At 43.2% G+C, this 13637-nt stretch overlaps 1 protein-coding gene across 3 annotated transcripts in view; it reads left to right on the forward strand.

Annotated features, from left to right (window-relative positions):
- HUNK (hormonally up-regulated Neu-associated kinase) overlaps positions 1–13637 on the forward strand; it is a 57125-nt gene that overhangs the window by 40135 nt on the left and 3353 nt on the right. For all 3 annotated transcript variants that reach the window (XM_051607965.1, XM_051607966.1, XM_051607967.1), the window contains exons 6-8: positions 3047–3182; positions 7569–7737; positions 8751–8834. In XM_051607965.1, coding sequence (XP_051463925.1) covers positions 3047–3182; positions 7569–7737; positions 8751–8834 — 389 coding nt within the window. The remainder of the gene's footprint in view (positions 1–3046; positions 3183–7568; positions 7738–8750; positions 8835–13637) is intronic.

Below are 13637 nucleotides of genomic sequence, written 5' to 3' on the forward strand. Positions count from 1 at the left end.
CTCCAGCTGGTTTTGTAAGCAACACTTGTACACCTAATTTTAACCAGGCACACCCTCACAGTGGGAGCAAGACACCAAGTTGGTTTCATTCATGGAGAGGAAGATGAAGGCATCAAGAGGTCTTGAAATCCCCATTGAAGCACTCTCCATTTCTGGTCATCACTGAGCTCCATTCAAGGAATTTAAGAGAGAAATGTAGTTTCTCATGCTGGTTTCTCATTTGTCAAAAGAGTAAAGTTTGCCCCAAAATTGTGCCATGGGAACAAAATTCCATTGAGTGAAGGTCACTGGCTAATCAGATTTGTTCTGTCCTCGAGCCTGTCATAAATGAGGCCTCATGCAATGAGCCCCACGGGGTGGTTCACAGAGGCCTTTGTTCGCCAGCCTGCTTGGTGCAGCAGGAAAAACAGCTTTAGGCACACACAGTGGGTCCAAAAATCAATTGGGCGACTTCATGTTTGCTTTCTGGGGATTTAACTTTCTGTTCCATAGCCGTAAGGCTAAGTAGAAAAGTCTTCTCTCCTCCCTATACCATCTGACAGCTCACATCAGCCAAGGTGCTGTTTCTCATCTCCTCCGTGTCACTCGGGTCCAGTCGGGAAGGAAGCCTGTTCAGGGAGGAATCCTCTATCCAGAATTAGTTTTTCCCAGTCTGGATCTGTTGATCTTTGTGGTGCTTCACAGCTTCATTTAACTACCTGCCTTTTGCCTAGGGGGGAAAGAAAAAAAGAAATATTTTGTAAGGACGTGTTAGCTGACTGGGGCGCTAAGGGTGGTGGTGATGGGGAGGAGAGTGTTTGTTTGGGAAAGGGTTATTTACTTTGCTCTGAACCCATGAGATGCATGAGGTTTCTGAGACAGGGGAAGTACGGGAGAGAGAGGAGATCAAATGGAAAAACAAGGGATTTGTTGTTTGCCATAACAGGGAAGTCTGCGCCAGAGAGGCATGATGTGGAGGCACTCGGGGCATGCAGAGAGCAGCCGTAGCATCAACTTCCAGCAGGTTTATGAACTTGGATGTGGGCTTTTCCTGCTGTTGCTGCAATATTGCTGTCATAGGAATAAAACAAAAACACTGGGAAAGATTTTAAGTAAAGTATCTCACATAAATCAACAATTTGTGAAGACAGAGCTTAGAAAAAGCCCAGTTGATACCTAGCTGAACTGGTAAATACATAATTGTAACTCTCTCTTTTCCATATATTAACTTCTTGACAGTAGACCTGCATAGAAACAAATAGCCTCTCAGGGCCCTCCAGCTGATACTTGATTTTTAGCAGGCTGTAGAACACTGAGGTTACCCAAGCTGCTAGGAGGTGGCACCCATTGCATCTAACCCTGATTTTTTTTGGGAGAAAGCCTCCCTCCCTCGTCCACCTCCCTGGCCCAGTACATCAGCCCAGCCATCCCATCCTGTACTGCAGGTGAGGGGTGATGTGGGTGGACTCAGGGACATAAAAATGCTCAGGAGGACAGCCAGGCAAGCACAAAGGAGGACAGCCATCTGGTAGAGGAGAATCTGTGAAGAGCAACATCTCTAAACCTAGGTAAACATTTATGCCCTTTTCAGATGAGGACATCGTGACCTTATGGGCAGGCATATTCTTCTCCTTAAGTTGGATGTGGGAATGGGGATTCATGAAGGTTTTACTCTGCTGCTGGTGAAGACACACCGTGGCTGCTGTGCTTCAGAACAGAGGGTATGATGTGGTGCCAGGTGAGCGTGCTATGGCAGTGAGACCAAAGGCCTGGAAAGCTGAATGGAGGCCTGGCTCAACGTTCCCAGTTTTCTAGCATTGAGGCATTAGCACATGCTGCTCGACGTGCTTGGTAACACGAGCCTTTAAGTGGTTTGTGTTGCCTGTGCTGAGCTGAAGTATCTATGTTGGCAAGGCTTGCCCAGAGTACACATCCCAGAGAACACTGTCCTGTGCCACAGTGGTCCTGTTCTTCCGCTGCCCAGGGCAGAGTAGACATGACACACTCAGGAGAGCATAGGAGGGGAACCACAGCTCTGCTGTGGAAGAAGGTGGAAAAAAGCCCCTAAGGTCCTCTCCATCTGACCTGGAGAAAACTCTGCTGCAGCGATCACTGCTGCCTCTTGCTTGCCATTTACTTCATTTGGGACTCATTTGGCATCATCTCACTTGACTGTATCTCCTCTACAAAATCATTCCGATCTTGGTTTTCCAAGAATTAGGTTTCTTTAACTGTCGTGCAGGGAATTGTAGAAGACATAGTTGACTCTTCACTATCTCGTAGCTCATAAACTGAATCTAGCCTAGATAATTTGAGGAATAAAGACCAGACCTAATTAAAATAGAGTTTATTTTCAGCTCAGGTATGCACTTCTTATGAGGCCTTATGCAAATCACTTGATTTCATTGCTCCTAATCATATAAGAAGCACATGACTTAAAAATCTCAGAAAGGTACTTTTGAGGGTTTTTGCAAGAAACTCCTGTGGGATGGTTGAATGTCACTGGAAGTTGAAGGTTCAGTATATGAAAACAGAATGAAGCCTATTAATTTTACTGAACTATTTTAATTTGACTAAAACCTCCTGCAACTGGTTGTAGCTTGGACGGAAGCCAGGAGAGAGCTTGTCCTTATAATGTCAAAGGGAGCCAATTCTCCATGTCTTCCCTCCCAGCTCTGTGTCCCTCCACTCACCCCCAGTTTATCTCCTTCTACTTTAAATACAGATTGAGTGATTTGCCTCTGACCTGACTCCAGCCTCTTGTCCTCATACAAAAGCTAAGTTTTGGTTTACTGCTTGGAAACTTCAAACAAGCTCTGAAACAAAAGGTGCTTTTTCTCCTCTCGTTTATGACTCTATAAATCATTGTGACTATAAGTCATTGTTTATTTTACTTACTAATCTTGTATCAGATTTTCTTTTTTCTCAAGGACATTAGAACATACCGTAAGGAAAACATTCCGTTTTAGTGTGCTCTTGGTCAGGCTACACACCTGTAGTAGCTCAACTACCACGTTGAGTCATAAAGCATATGATATACCTGTTGTTTTTCTTGATTTCTTCACAGCGGCCATAAACTTTCTACGATCTCTACTAGAGCCAGATCCTGCAAAGAGACCAAACATCCAGCAGGCACTTGCAAATCGATGGCTTAATGAGAATTACCCCGGGAGAGCACCTCCCAATGTCACATATCCAAACAGGTACTGTGTGGAAGAGTGGAGAAAGCCTGCCAGTGTGTATAGACATTAAAATGTAAATGTCTCTGACGTTGTAGTTTCATTCCTTGTGTGACAGCATTTTCTGGGACTGCTTGTGTGACTCTGTCCAAAAAGTTGTTACGATTGGCCATTGAATATGTGTTGCTTGAAATGGTAAAAAAAACACAACACCTTAATTTGCAGGGTTGTCTGGAGTGCAGATCGTATTGATTGATTTGCTCCAGACTTTGGAATAGATATGAGGGACATCAGTTCTGATCTTATGCTTGTTTGCCATACGTACATGAGGTTCTGTGGATTAGGTAAAAATACAAACTGTGATGAGAAAGTTCAGAGTTTAATGATCTTGCTCTGTTGGTTGTTGATCTTGAATACCTGTGCAATGCTAAATGCATTAATAAATGCAAACAGAGAACAAACCTGATGGCCAGTCAAACATCCATCTAGGGAAGAAGTAAAAGAATGGTACCTGTGGCCCACTTTAGTTAGAAATAATCTTGCTTGACTTCAAGCATCTGAAGTGTAGAGTTGACATATAAACCATCCAACCAGACCTCTCAATACAGACCATGGAGAGAAATAAGGGCACTTTTTACAGAATTATTAATTCTGTAGTAGGATGACTTTGTGCCCAGGAGATCCAAGTTCCTCCCCAGTGACTGGAGCCTCAGACAACTCACTTAAGACATATATGTCTATATTTGATCAGATAAAACCTCTTTCATTTATCAAAGCCATCCTGCTGTGTCTCATACATGATTGTAGTACCTGCAGAGGATTCACTGTAGGAGTTACTAGCTTGCAGGCCAAGATGCTAAGTGACGCTGAGGCAAAGACAGCAATTTAAAGCCTAATTTTGGTGTTTAAAATTTTATAGTGCCCCAAAATTTCTGTCCTAACTTGCAAAGGGGAGAGTCCCTAAGTGAAGATCCTAACTTCCCCACTGCAGTTTACTCAGTTGCCACTACCAGATGTAGCATATGGCTAGGGGCGTGACAGCTTACTTTTGCCTGAACATCTGTTCTACTGTCCTTCACCCAAAGATGACTTGGTGTTGACCAACCAGGCCATCTCTTTGTGTCAGTGTCCTGAAGGACTTGGTCTCATAGGCATGCTCAAGCCATGCATACAGCCAGCCTTCACCATTCAGCCCACATCACAGCTTTCCTGGTGAGAGTGCCTTCAACCCACATTCCCCTCTCCTCCACCACTAACCAGATGAACAGGGTATGTTTCAGAGCCATAGGTCCAACCCTTGTGGGGCTGAGAGGCACCTGCAGCACCCCTTTTACTACTGAAGCAGGTGATGAGTGCTTGATTATGCTGAGACCTGGCCTAAATCTTGGGACAGCCTTTAGGAAAATTTGGAGACCTTTCTCTTTGACATTGCTGTAAGCTGGCTTACAGGTCACAGCCTGCACCATCTGGGCTTGTACCGGAGCTACCTCCTTTTTGCCTCTGCATTGATAGGGAATGAACATTGCTAATTTAGCAGCAAGAATTTCCCTTCCAGAGGCAGGGTCTTAGTTTTCAGTTACAGCATCATGAAGAATCACTGTGACTATGCCTTTTTTTGACCTGAGGAGAATAACAGATCTCCCCCTCTCACAGTATGGTTGGATAGCTGTTGAGCAGCTTGGATGCCTGGAGGCATCACTAGAGCCATCCACTGAAATGGGAAGGGCAAATGTGAGACTGTCTGCAGTCCTCAGACTTACGTGGACAGAATATAAAGATGCCCCCTATGAACAATTGTTTTGCAAGGAATAAGAATGAGGACAGGCAGACACATTATCTTGACATTGACCAAATTTAAGGGCAGTTGAGTTAATTTGTGTAGTATGCTGTCTAACAAAAGGAAATCTGAGTTTCCATGGCATATTGGACTGTATTGAAGTATGGTACATATGAACATTGTATGGTAAAGAAAGGGAAAACAAGTGTAAACTGAATGAGTCATTAAGCTAATGAAATCGCTGTCATAATGAGTCTAATCAATCTACTAAATGTGGCATCTGTTAAGTGAATGTAAGTGTAACTGAGAGCTGTATGGATAATTTAATTGTTTTGCTATGTGCATCATCTGATTTGCAGAAAAGAGGAAAAAAAGGCAGAAATAGGGTTTGAATGTGCTTTCACAATTCCTTTGCATTTGTAGTTACATTTTCATGCCTCTGTGTTTGACTTCTTGACTTGCAGTTGTCAGGCTTTAGTCAGATTGGGGTGGAAGCATGCCTTCTAGAGGCTGCTCATTGCTGTAGTTGAGTGGGCGACTTACAGAAGAGGCTGGCCTCTACTAGACAGAATAGCTGTGCAATGCTCTTTATTTATGGACTGCCCATTCATCATTCCCTTCTCAAAGCAAGCGAATCAAATGGAAGAACAGAAGAAAATGCAGTGACAAATTATAGAGAGGGCATATGCTTATTCATGCGTATATGCGTATATCGTAATGATAATAGTCCTTCCCTATTATAAGTACTTTTAAAGGGAACATCAGCTTGGAATGCTATGCTTTGCTGTTGAAAAAAAAAACAGTTACTTTTTTCTTTCTTGCTTGTTGAACTGCTATTCTTATTTGGTCTAAAAACAAAAGAAAAGTAGAAACTCTAATCTGCACCCACATTTTATGTGAAGCTGTAAAGGATAACAGCCACAGAGATTCTTCCTTTCACTGCATTTCTTTGATAGGTTTTCTGTAGTTTAATTAGTTGTTGCACTAAGCTTGACCTGCCTAGATTTTGTTGTACTGGAGCATTATAGGGAAAATATAACGATTATAATATTTAAAGACGTGAGTAAACCCTTTTGAACCAGGACACTCAAAAAGTGTCACTAGATTCAGCATTGACAGACTTTCTCCAAGTTTTTGTTAGTGTGCAGATGTGGGTAAGATGTATCAAATTAGTTCTGAAAAATCCACTACTGAATTTACAAGGAACCCCTTCCTCTCTCAATCGTACTTTTTATAACACAAGCAAGAAGCTGTGTTATGTTCTTGCAGTGCTCTTCCACCATTTGGGACACCAAATTGTTCCCAAGACAGGAACTTGGTAGGAAAAGAGAGAGCAGGGAGATAAGACAGAAGAACTGCAGAAACAGCATTTTCTGGAGAATATTCCCCCAGGCTTTTTATAAGCTTGTTTTTATTAAAGAAATTCGCCGAAGGCAAGCAAAAATTGCCCATTTTGCTGAGCACTTCAAGTAGAAATTGCTTGAATTTCTTTTGCTGTCCAGATGCTTTAACAGGCAATGGCAAAGATAAGTTTTGCTTTTGAACTTAAAAAAACCCAACCAACCCCAAGCATACCTTAGCTGCAGAATGAATGTTAATAAGCACACCAAGTAAAGGAAAATAGTTGAGATTTTCCAGACTGTGTTTCACATCTTGTCAAAGTCATCTACATCAGACCCAGACTGCTGTCCAGGCATTCCTCACATCACAGGTGCACAGGACAGGGAAACAGCAGGGCAGGAGTGGGAGAAGTGGAGAATGGTCCTTTTGAAGGGGGAAGGCAGCTTGTGAAAAAGCCTACAACCTAAGCTCCCCTAAGTTGCCTTAGCCGTGTACTAGACTTGCTATTAGGAACAAGGAATATCCTTTAGAAACCAAATGGAACCCAGCATTTTTTTGGAGATGGATGGGAGTTGACAGGTGCATCTGGGAAGCTGGCCAGCACATTTAGGGGTTGAAATAGGAGCAGAGAAAATCTGGTTCTAACTTAGACTGAGAAGATGCTTTGCTCTATCCACAAGGCTGCTGAACTCCATTTATCGCCCTGGCTGAGTTTGTTGTAGACTTTATAGAAGAGCACATGCATAAACATGTCTTGTACTTGTGCTTTTGACTGACATGAGTATAGCAGCAGTTTTACCATTTTGAGAGCTGCTGCAATAACATCCTCTTGTATGATCCAGCATGAAATTCCCTAGCTACTTAGTGCACAAATATTGCGCATCAGGTAAGGGATGAAACTGAAAGCAGTGGTGTTTGATTACAAGAAAAGGGTCATTTCAGAAAGCCAAATGTAGCCCTGAGTTGGATTTTACCTCTTCAAAACCAGCAGGATGATCTTGACAGTCTTCACTGGTCAGAGTAAGAGTAGCAAACAGCAGTATCCTGAGTATCACCATGCTCTTTCTCATCAGAATAGGACATGGTGGGGAGAAGTGCTGTTCATTCAGCTGTTATGACTTCCCATGGTGCCTGTGGTTCCCTAATACCCTGCTCTTTTCATGCCTGCTCACAGGAGGAGAGAGCTAATCATTCCCACTCTGCTGAGCCTTTCAAGCCTCTTCTTTACGCTCTGCCATGTCCCCCATGACTGGACAGTATGAAGGACATGCTCTGCCTCTCTCTCTCTGCAGAATTCACCTTGAGGACCTCAGCCAAAGTGTGCTGCTCCATATGACTGAGAAGCTTGGCTACAAGAACAGTGATGTCATCAACACTGTGCTCTCGAACAGGGCAAGTCACACCCTTGCCATCTACTTTCTTCTTAATAAGAAGCTGGAGCGCTACTTGGCAAGCCTTAGGGTAAGTGCTGCTTACTCATCTTGTAGCAGTAACCGTGAAGGGGAAGTATTCCTCACAAACTAGTAACAGTATTTCAGGTAAGTATTCACCAGGTTGCAGAGATAATTGCTGACAGCTTTATGTCTGACAAGTCCCTGATTCCATAAGAGAGCCCTACTGTCTAGGCAGTCACCATATAGAAAGCAAAGAGTTGCCATACAGAACCTTACTTGTGACTTGTGGCATACTGTGTGCATATGTTGAGATAATTCTGCTGCTTGAAATATCAATAACACAATGTAATTTGATTCAGGAAATCAAGAGGAAGCTTAAGAGCTATTAAAATGTTATTTAGTTATAAAGTGAAAACATAGCTGAAAGTTTCACATGAGAAATAACATTAATATGATATCTCCTGGTCTCCTGCTGACCTTCCTGGCTCCTGAGTATGGCTTGGGGGTCAGAAACCCTGTGTCCAGGTTTGCACAGCAGCTTTCTCTGGGGCAGGAGTCTGCTGCCACATGTCACCCTTCCTTGCACATCCAGGGGAGCTGAGCTGCCCAGCCATGTTTTGTGAGGTACTTGCTCGAGTGCTAGACTGAGCACAGCACACAAAGACAAGGTGCATCCTCTCTTCCCTGGGCCCCTCCACATGGCTGCCTGTGGGTCTGGGGAGGAGTCCTAACTAGTTGTGGGTCTGTAGGCTTCTACATGACTGCATGGGAAGAAGGGTGGCTTGTAGGGAGTTTTCTTTCTAATGTGTCTGAGTCTTGGCAAAACTATGCCCAGTGGCCTTCTGATCTGACAACAGCTTCTTAGTTTTTTTTCTTTTCTCAGTTCTTTCAGCAAGCTTCTTTTAATGATGATGCCATCAATGATATTTAAAATGTAATGGACCTTAGTGCACCATCTCTGTAAGTTGATGTGTCTCCAGTGAATGCCAAGAGTGGATGTGGTTCATGAAGCAGTAATTGAATGTTAGTTTTCTCTAGTTATCTTAAATATTTTACTTTTTTGTGCTTTTCTCTCCACAGAAATCTGAAGGCCAGGACAATATTTGCCACAAAACCCAACTATACCAGATAGAAAAATACAAGACAAATAAAGACTCCTATGAGGTAAAGTTCATGAAAGCTCGTTAAGCCACTTTGAAAGCAGACTGAACTTGAGGTTCCCTGGCAATTGTGATTAAGGCTATTGGCTTCTGGACCTGTGGAGAAAAAAAAAGACCTGTGGTCTTGCCTGTGCAGGGCAAATAATTCCCTCAATTTATTTTTGAAGGAACAAAAAACAACCCCCTAGGGTAGAAGTGTAAAGCTTTTATAAAGAAAATAAAAGTTTTAAATGCTCTGTTTAGCAAAATAATACAAACTTCTTCAGGGCACTCCTTGTTTCATTCTGGGTTGCAAGTTGCTGGTGTTGTACAAAGACCCATAACTGTGTTGTCTCAAGACCTTGGTGATGTAGGGCAGAGAGCTTAGTGACAGCGAGGGCGTCCCTCCCTCATCACGTGGCATTCCTGGTGTCCTGGGTACTAGAAATGGTGAAACCATATTAGCAGAAAACTCTGCTTCTTAGAGGAAGTGATACAGAACTAGCCCACTGTATCATGAGGGACTTGATATCATATCATGGCCAGAGAAACATTTAACCAGGTTACCTTTTACTCTGCTAGTCTCCTGTCTTTTTGACTGCAAATAGAGAAGGTAGTTTGTATTAGAAGAATGCATATCAGATAACAGGAGTTTTCTTATGGCTGGTTTTTACTTCTCTGGCTGATTCTTTGCCAAGCACTAAAACTACAAGAGTAATATGAGCTGTCCAAGTGTTACCTACCAACACAAAACAGTATTCCTGAAGAGTATACCTAATTCAAAAGCCACTCTTCAGTGCTGGATTGATGCTCTTACTGCAGGTACAGATTTGTATCATGGCTGGTTTTGTTTATTTTCAAGGCTTGCTTTCAGGACAAGCTGAACTGTAAGCAAGATGGAAATACCAGGGCAAAGTATTTATCATTCTTTTCTTATATAAATCAAAAGCCACCTTACCTAAAATGTATCATCAGCAGTGGGTAGACTCAATGAGTATAATATTTCAAAATGCCCTTAGACAGTTTATTTCAAGCTGTTGCATGAGGCCAAGAGAGAAATGTGAGGTCTGGTTTGGTGGTGGTCCTGAAATCCCCTGCACCCCTAAAGAGAACTGGTGTTTGACTTCTGTAAGGATAATTGAAAATCTAAGAGTAGCACCACTGTATGATGCCAAGGATAAAGGCTCCCTCCAAAGCCTCTCCTGCAGTAGGAGTTAGTCCCAGAGGAGGATGAGAGGGTGTAATTTCTTTCTTGAAATAGTTACCTTGATGCAATCACAGTGCAGACACCATGATAATAATATGGTATATTCTAATTCTACAGGGGCATGGCTGAATATAAAGCATGTTTATATCGCTTTAGCTGTATTTGCACAAGTAAGTAAGTGTGTTACACTTGCTGTGTCAGGACAATTACAGCAGCACACGTGGGTAGACACTGACCCTGGGGTGCTGCTGCTGCTGCTTGTAACCATGGCAGACACCTCTCCTAAAATGCCTGCATGTGTATGATAACACAGCCTTTGTAGTGTCTAGCTTGTGCTGCTGGGATCAGTGAGAACTACTGAGACTCCTGGATGGGGATTTCATAATCTTGGGCAGATTCCTGAGCTGCAGATAGAGTCCCCTTATCACCTCCCATTTCCAGAGGGAAACTGGGAAGCACTGGTACCTAGGCAGACACTGCACAGAGAGCGTAGCTGTGCGTTGCCATGGGAATAGCAGGGAGGGAGCTGGTCAGCTTCTGCTTCAGCAGCTGATGGTATTTCTTCCACCTCACTTCAGAGATGTGAAATAAAGGACTTCACCCCTGGGGGGATATCCAGCTGCCTGCCAGCAGCACTGCCTGTTGCTGGGGCAGGCAGCAGGGTGCATGGGCAGTGGCCATGCCCAGCTCCTCTTCTCCACAAGGTTTGTTAACTTGGGGTGGTGGGATTAGTACACCAGTGCTGAGGGTGCTGGATGCTGCTGTGGGTGCTGAGTAACCAGGCTGTTTGTCAGGCTGATTTCATTTTAGTGCTCAGGGTGGGTGGGCAGCACAGGGAAGAGGGAGGAAGACAGCAGTCTCTCTCTCTCTCCATCTCTTCTTTTTTTATGGAGAGGCCTTAGGTGATGAGTGGTCATCCCTGCAGTGAATCTAGGGGACCAGCACTGGGGATACTTGCCTCCTGCAGGGTAGCCAGTGGGCTCAGACTCAGGGAATTTGCAATTTTTTAAGAACTTGTGTCATTGTCTTATCACTATTTTAGACGTGGCCAAGGCAAATACCCTTTATCTTCCTCCCTAATCCATTGCTGGGACTGAGAGGAGGTTTTCGGGTCGAGGTCAGGACAGGAAATAGCAGAGGATGATGTCATGCCAAACCAATTCAAGTATAATGTACCGGTACAACTCCTGCATTGTGCGACATTACGTGGCTGTGCACGGTACAGTGAAGAGTGAACTTTTTAACTCCCCTGAAGGAAATCTTCCTTTCATTTTAAAATATAATAGTATGCAGCACCTTGGGAGTTTAGGATTTTGGTCGTTTCCCCTCCAAGGACCGCCATGTAAGAGAAGCAATCTTAATAAACTTTAAAAATACTTGCAAGACTATGTGCAGCGTTAATCCAGGGCAAAGTAATTCATTGCTAACACTGGACGTATATTTTCTTGGTTGCTGTAACTATATGGTATGACTGTGTTACTGCTGCTTGTAAAACATTACAGCACTGTGAAGGCAAAGCCAGGGGCACTTGACAGGTGCCTCAGAGCAGTGGTGAGAAGCTGCAGCTTGGTTCTTGCACCATTAGGCTAAAAATATTGCAACATTGAAACTTCCTGCATTCTCACAGATGCTGCTGCAATTCACATGCAAATTCTTTCCTCACCTTTCCAAAATAGTGGAAAGGCACTAACAATCTTGATCAGCTCCTTTAGGCTTAGTATAGTCACCACTTAGGCTCATCCTCACTCATACCTTTAGAAAAAGATAGTTGGTGGGCCCCAGTCTTTGCTGAACTTGGCAGCAGAGTTTCAGTGTCTTGAGAGGAAAAACAGTCTGGTGGGCTCAAAATTAACTGTACAGCTCCCACTGACTCTATTGTTACAGGGTGTTACTCACACTGCATTGTTACTATTATTGCTGTTCTTATTACTGTTGTTATTACTTCATTGTCATCAATAGTGACTGTGCTTGCCAAGATAGTGCCTGGGACTGATCAGATGTTGTGTTGTTCCAAGCACAGCACAGGCAGGGGAGGAATAAATGCTCTATGCCGGAGGTGTTTGCAGCCTCTAAAGGCAAGGGGAAAGACACAGGGTGAATGAAGAACTATTACATAAACAAAGTGATGATAGCTCCAGAATGTGTAGGTTTGTTTCTGGAAGGATTAGCCAGCTTTAGCTAGCTAAAGGGAAGTAAGGTGGAGGAGATAATGGATGGATGGAGAGAAGACTAGGGACCAAAAACACGTGTGCAAAACTGATACTGAGGTAAAGGCAGTGAGGACCTCACAGAGGTTCTCTGGTTCTCATTCTCCCAAGTCACCTAACCTCTTCTGTAAAAAAACAGTAAAAACCCCAGCTCATGATTCACTGAAGCTCTTCTTTCCCACTCAGTAACTTTGGAAAATTCAAAGGTTAATGAGCCCAATGATGCCCAGACACTGTCTGTGCAGGGGGCTGAACTCTGTCAGAGCTGGGAATCATCAAAACGGGTGCTGTCATTTTCCTCTTAGGTGTCTTAGTATGTTTCCAGAGCTGTTTAGTGGCCCGAGAGAACCCAACTTGTCTTTTGTGCTTTTCTTTTCCTTTCTCACATGTATGCAAGTTACTTTGCATTTCAGCGTTGTAATAGAATTCATGTCAATGAACTTTCAAAGGCAAATCATCACAAGAGCCAGCCCTTTGTCAGTGCATAATTATCAGAAAATCTACAGGCCTCAGCACATAATTGGGTGAAGGAACTTTTTTGCATTAAAAAAAAAACACCTTGTAGTTACAGTGACTTTTCAGTAAGACACAGCAAAACACATTGCTTATATGAGAATTACAGCCAAGCAAAGGAAGTCACGTAGATGCCCTTCTGAAGAAACAAACCCAAAGCAACCAAAACAAAAGCCCCACTTCTTTTGGAAAGGTATCTAAAACCAGACCATACAGGTTTGTTCCAGAAAGGTGAGAGATTCTTGACGTCTTGGAGGGATAGAAAAATATGGGCCACAAATTTGATACCTGATTTTTAGAAGTGAATAAGACTTCTGGCTCTCCCTGAAATCAGTAGCAGGCAGAGAGTGTTATGCAGCTTGCAAAATCTAGTGATTCATGTTGAAAAAATGATACAGTTAATTTCAACTGTAGAACAGCACTTTGAAAATGTGATTCCTCTTCAGAATCCCACTCCCTGGTTCTGTTTTTCCTCTTGTCATCACTGGAGGTCAAACCAGTCTTTTAGGATATATGTGCTTGCAATCCCACCTTCAGCTGCCTTCCCTGTCATGAAAAGGAGTTAGGGTTCAGTGAAGGGTTGGGTCAGTAATTCTTCCCCACACCCCAATGTCTTGTGCAATTGCAGAGATGTTGTAAAATCAAGGCCCATATTCCTCTGGATCTTGTTTGGACAGAAGATAACTGTCTCAAAGAGTTTAAACTTGTTTAAAGCTTTGCAGCTCACCTTTTCAAATGTGAGAGAAAATGCAATAAAGAGAAATCAAAGACCTTTTTTTTGGTGCTTAAATAGTTGAGACAAATTTCAAGTATGGAGGAGCAGAAACCTGTATCTACTTGCTCCAAGGAGGTCTTCTAGGACAAATGGCCTCTGAAGAGAAAGCTTTCCTTGTCCTTTAGT

This window comes from Apus apus, chromosome 1 (assembly GCF_020740795.1).
Source record: "Apus apus isolate bApuApu2 chromosome 1, bApuApu2.pri.cur, whole genome shotgun sequence".
Classification (NCBI taxonomy): domain Eukaryota; kingdom Metazoa; phylum Chordata; class Aves; order Apodiformes; family Apodidae; genus Apus; species Apus apus.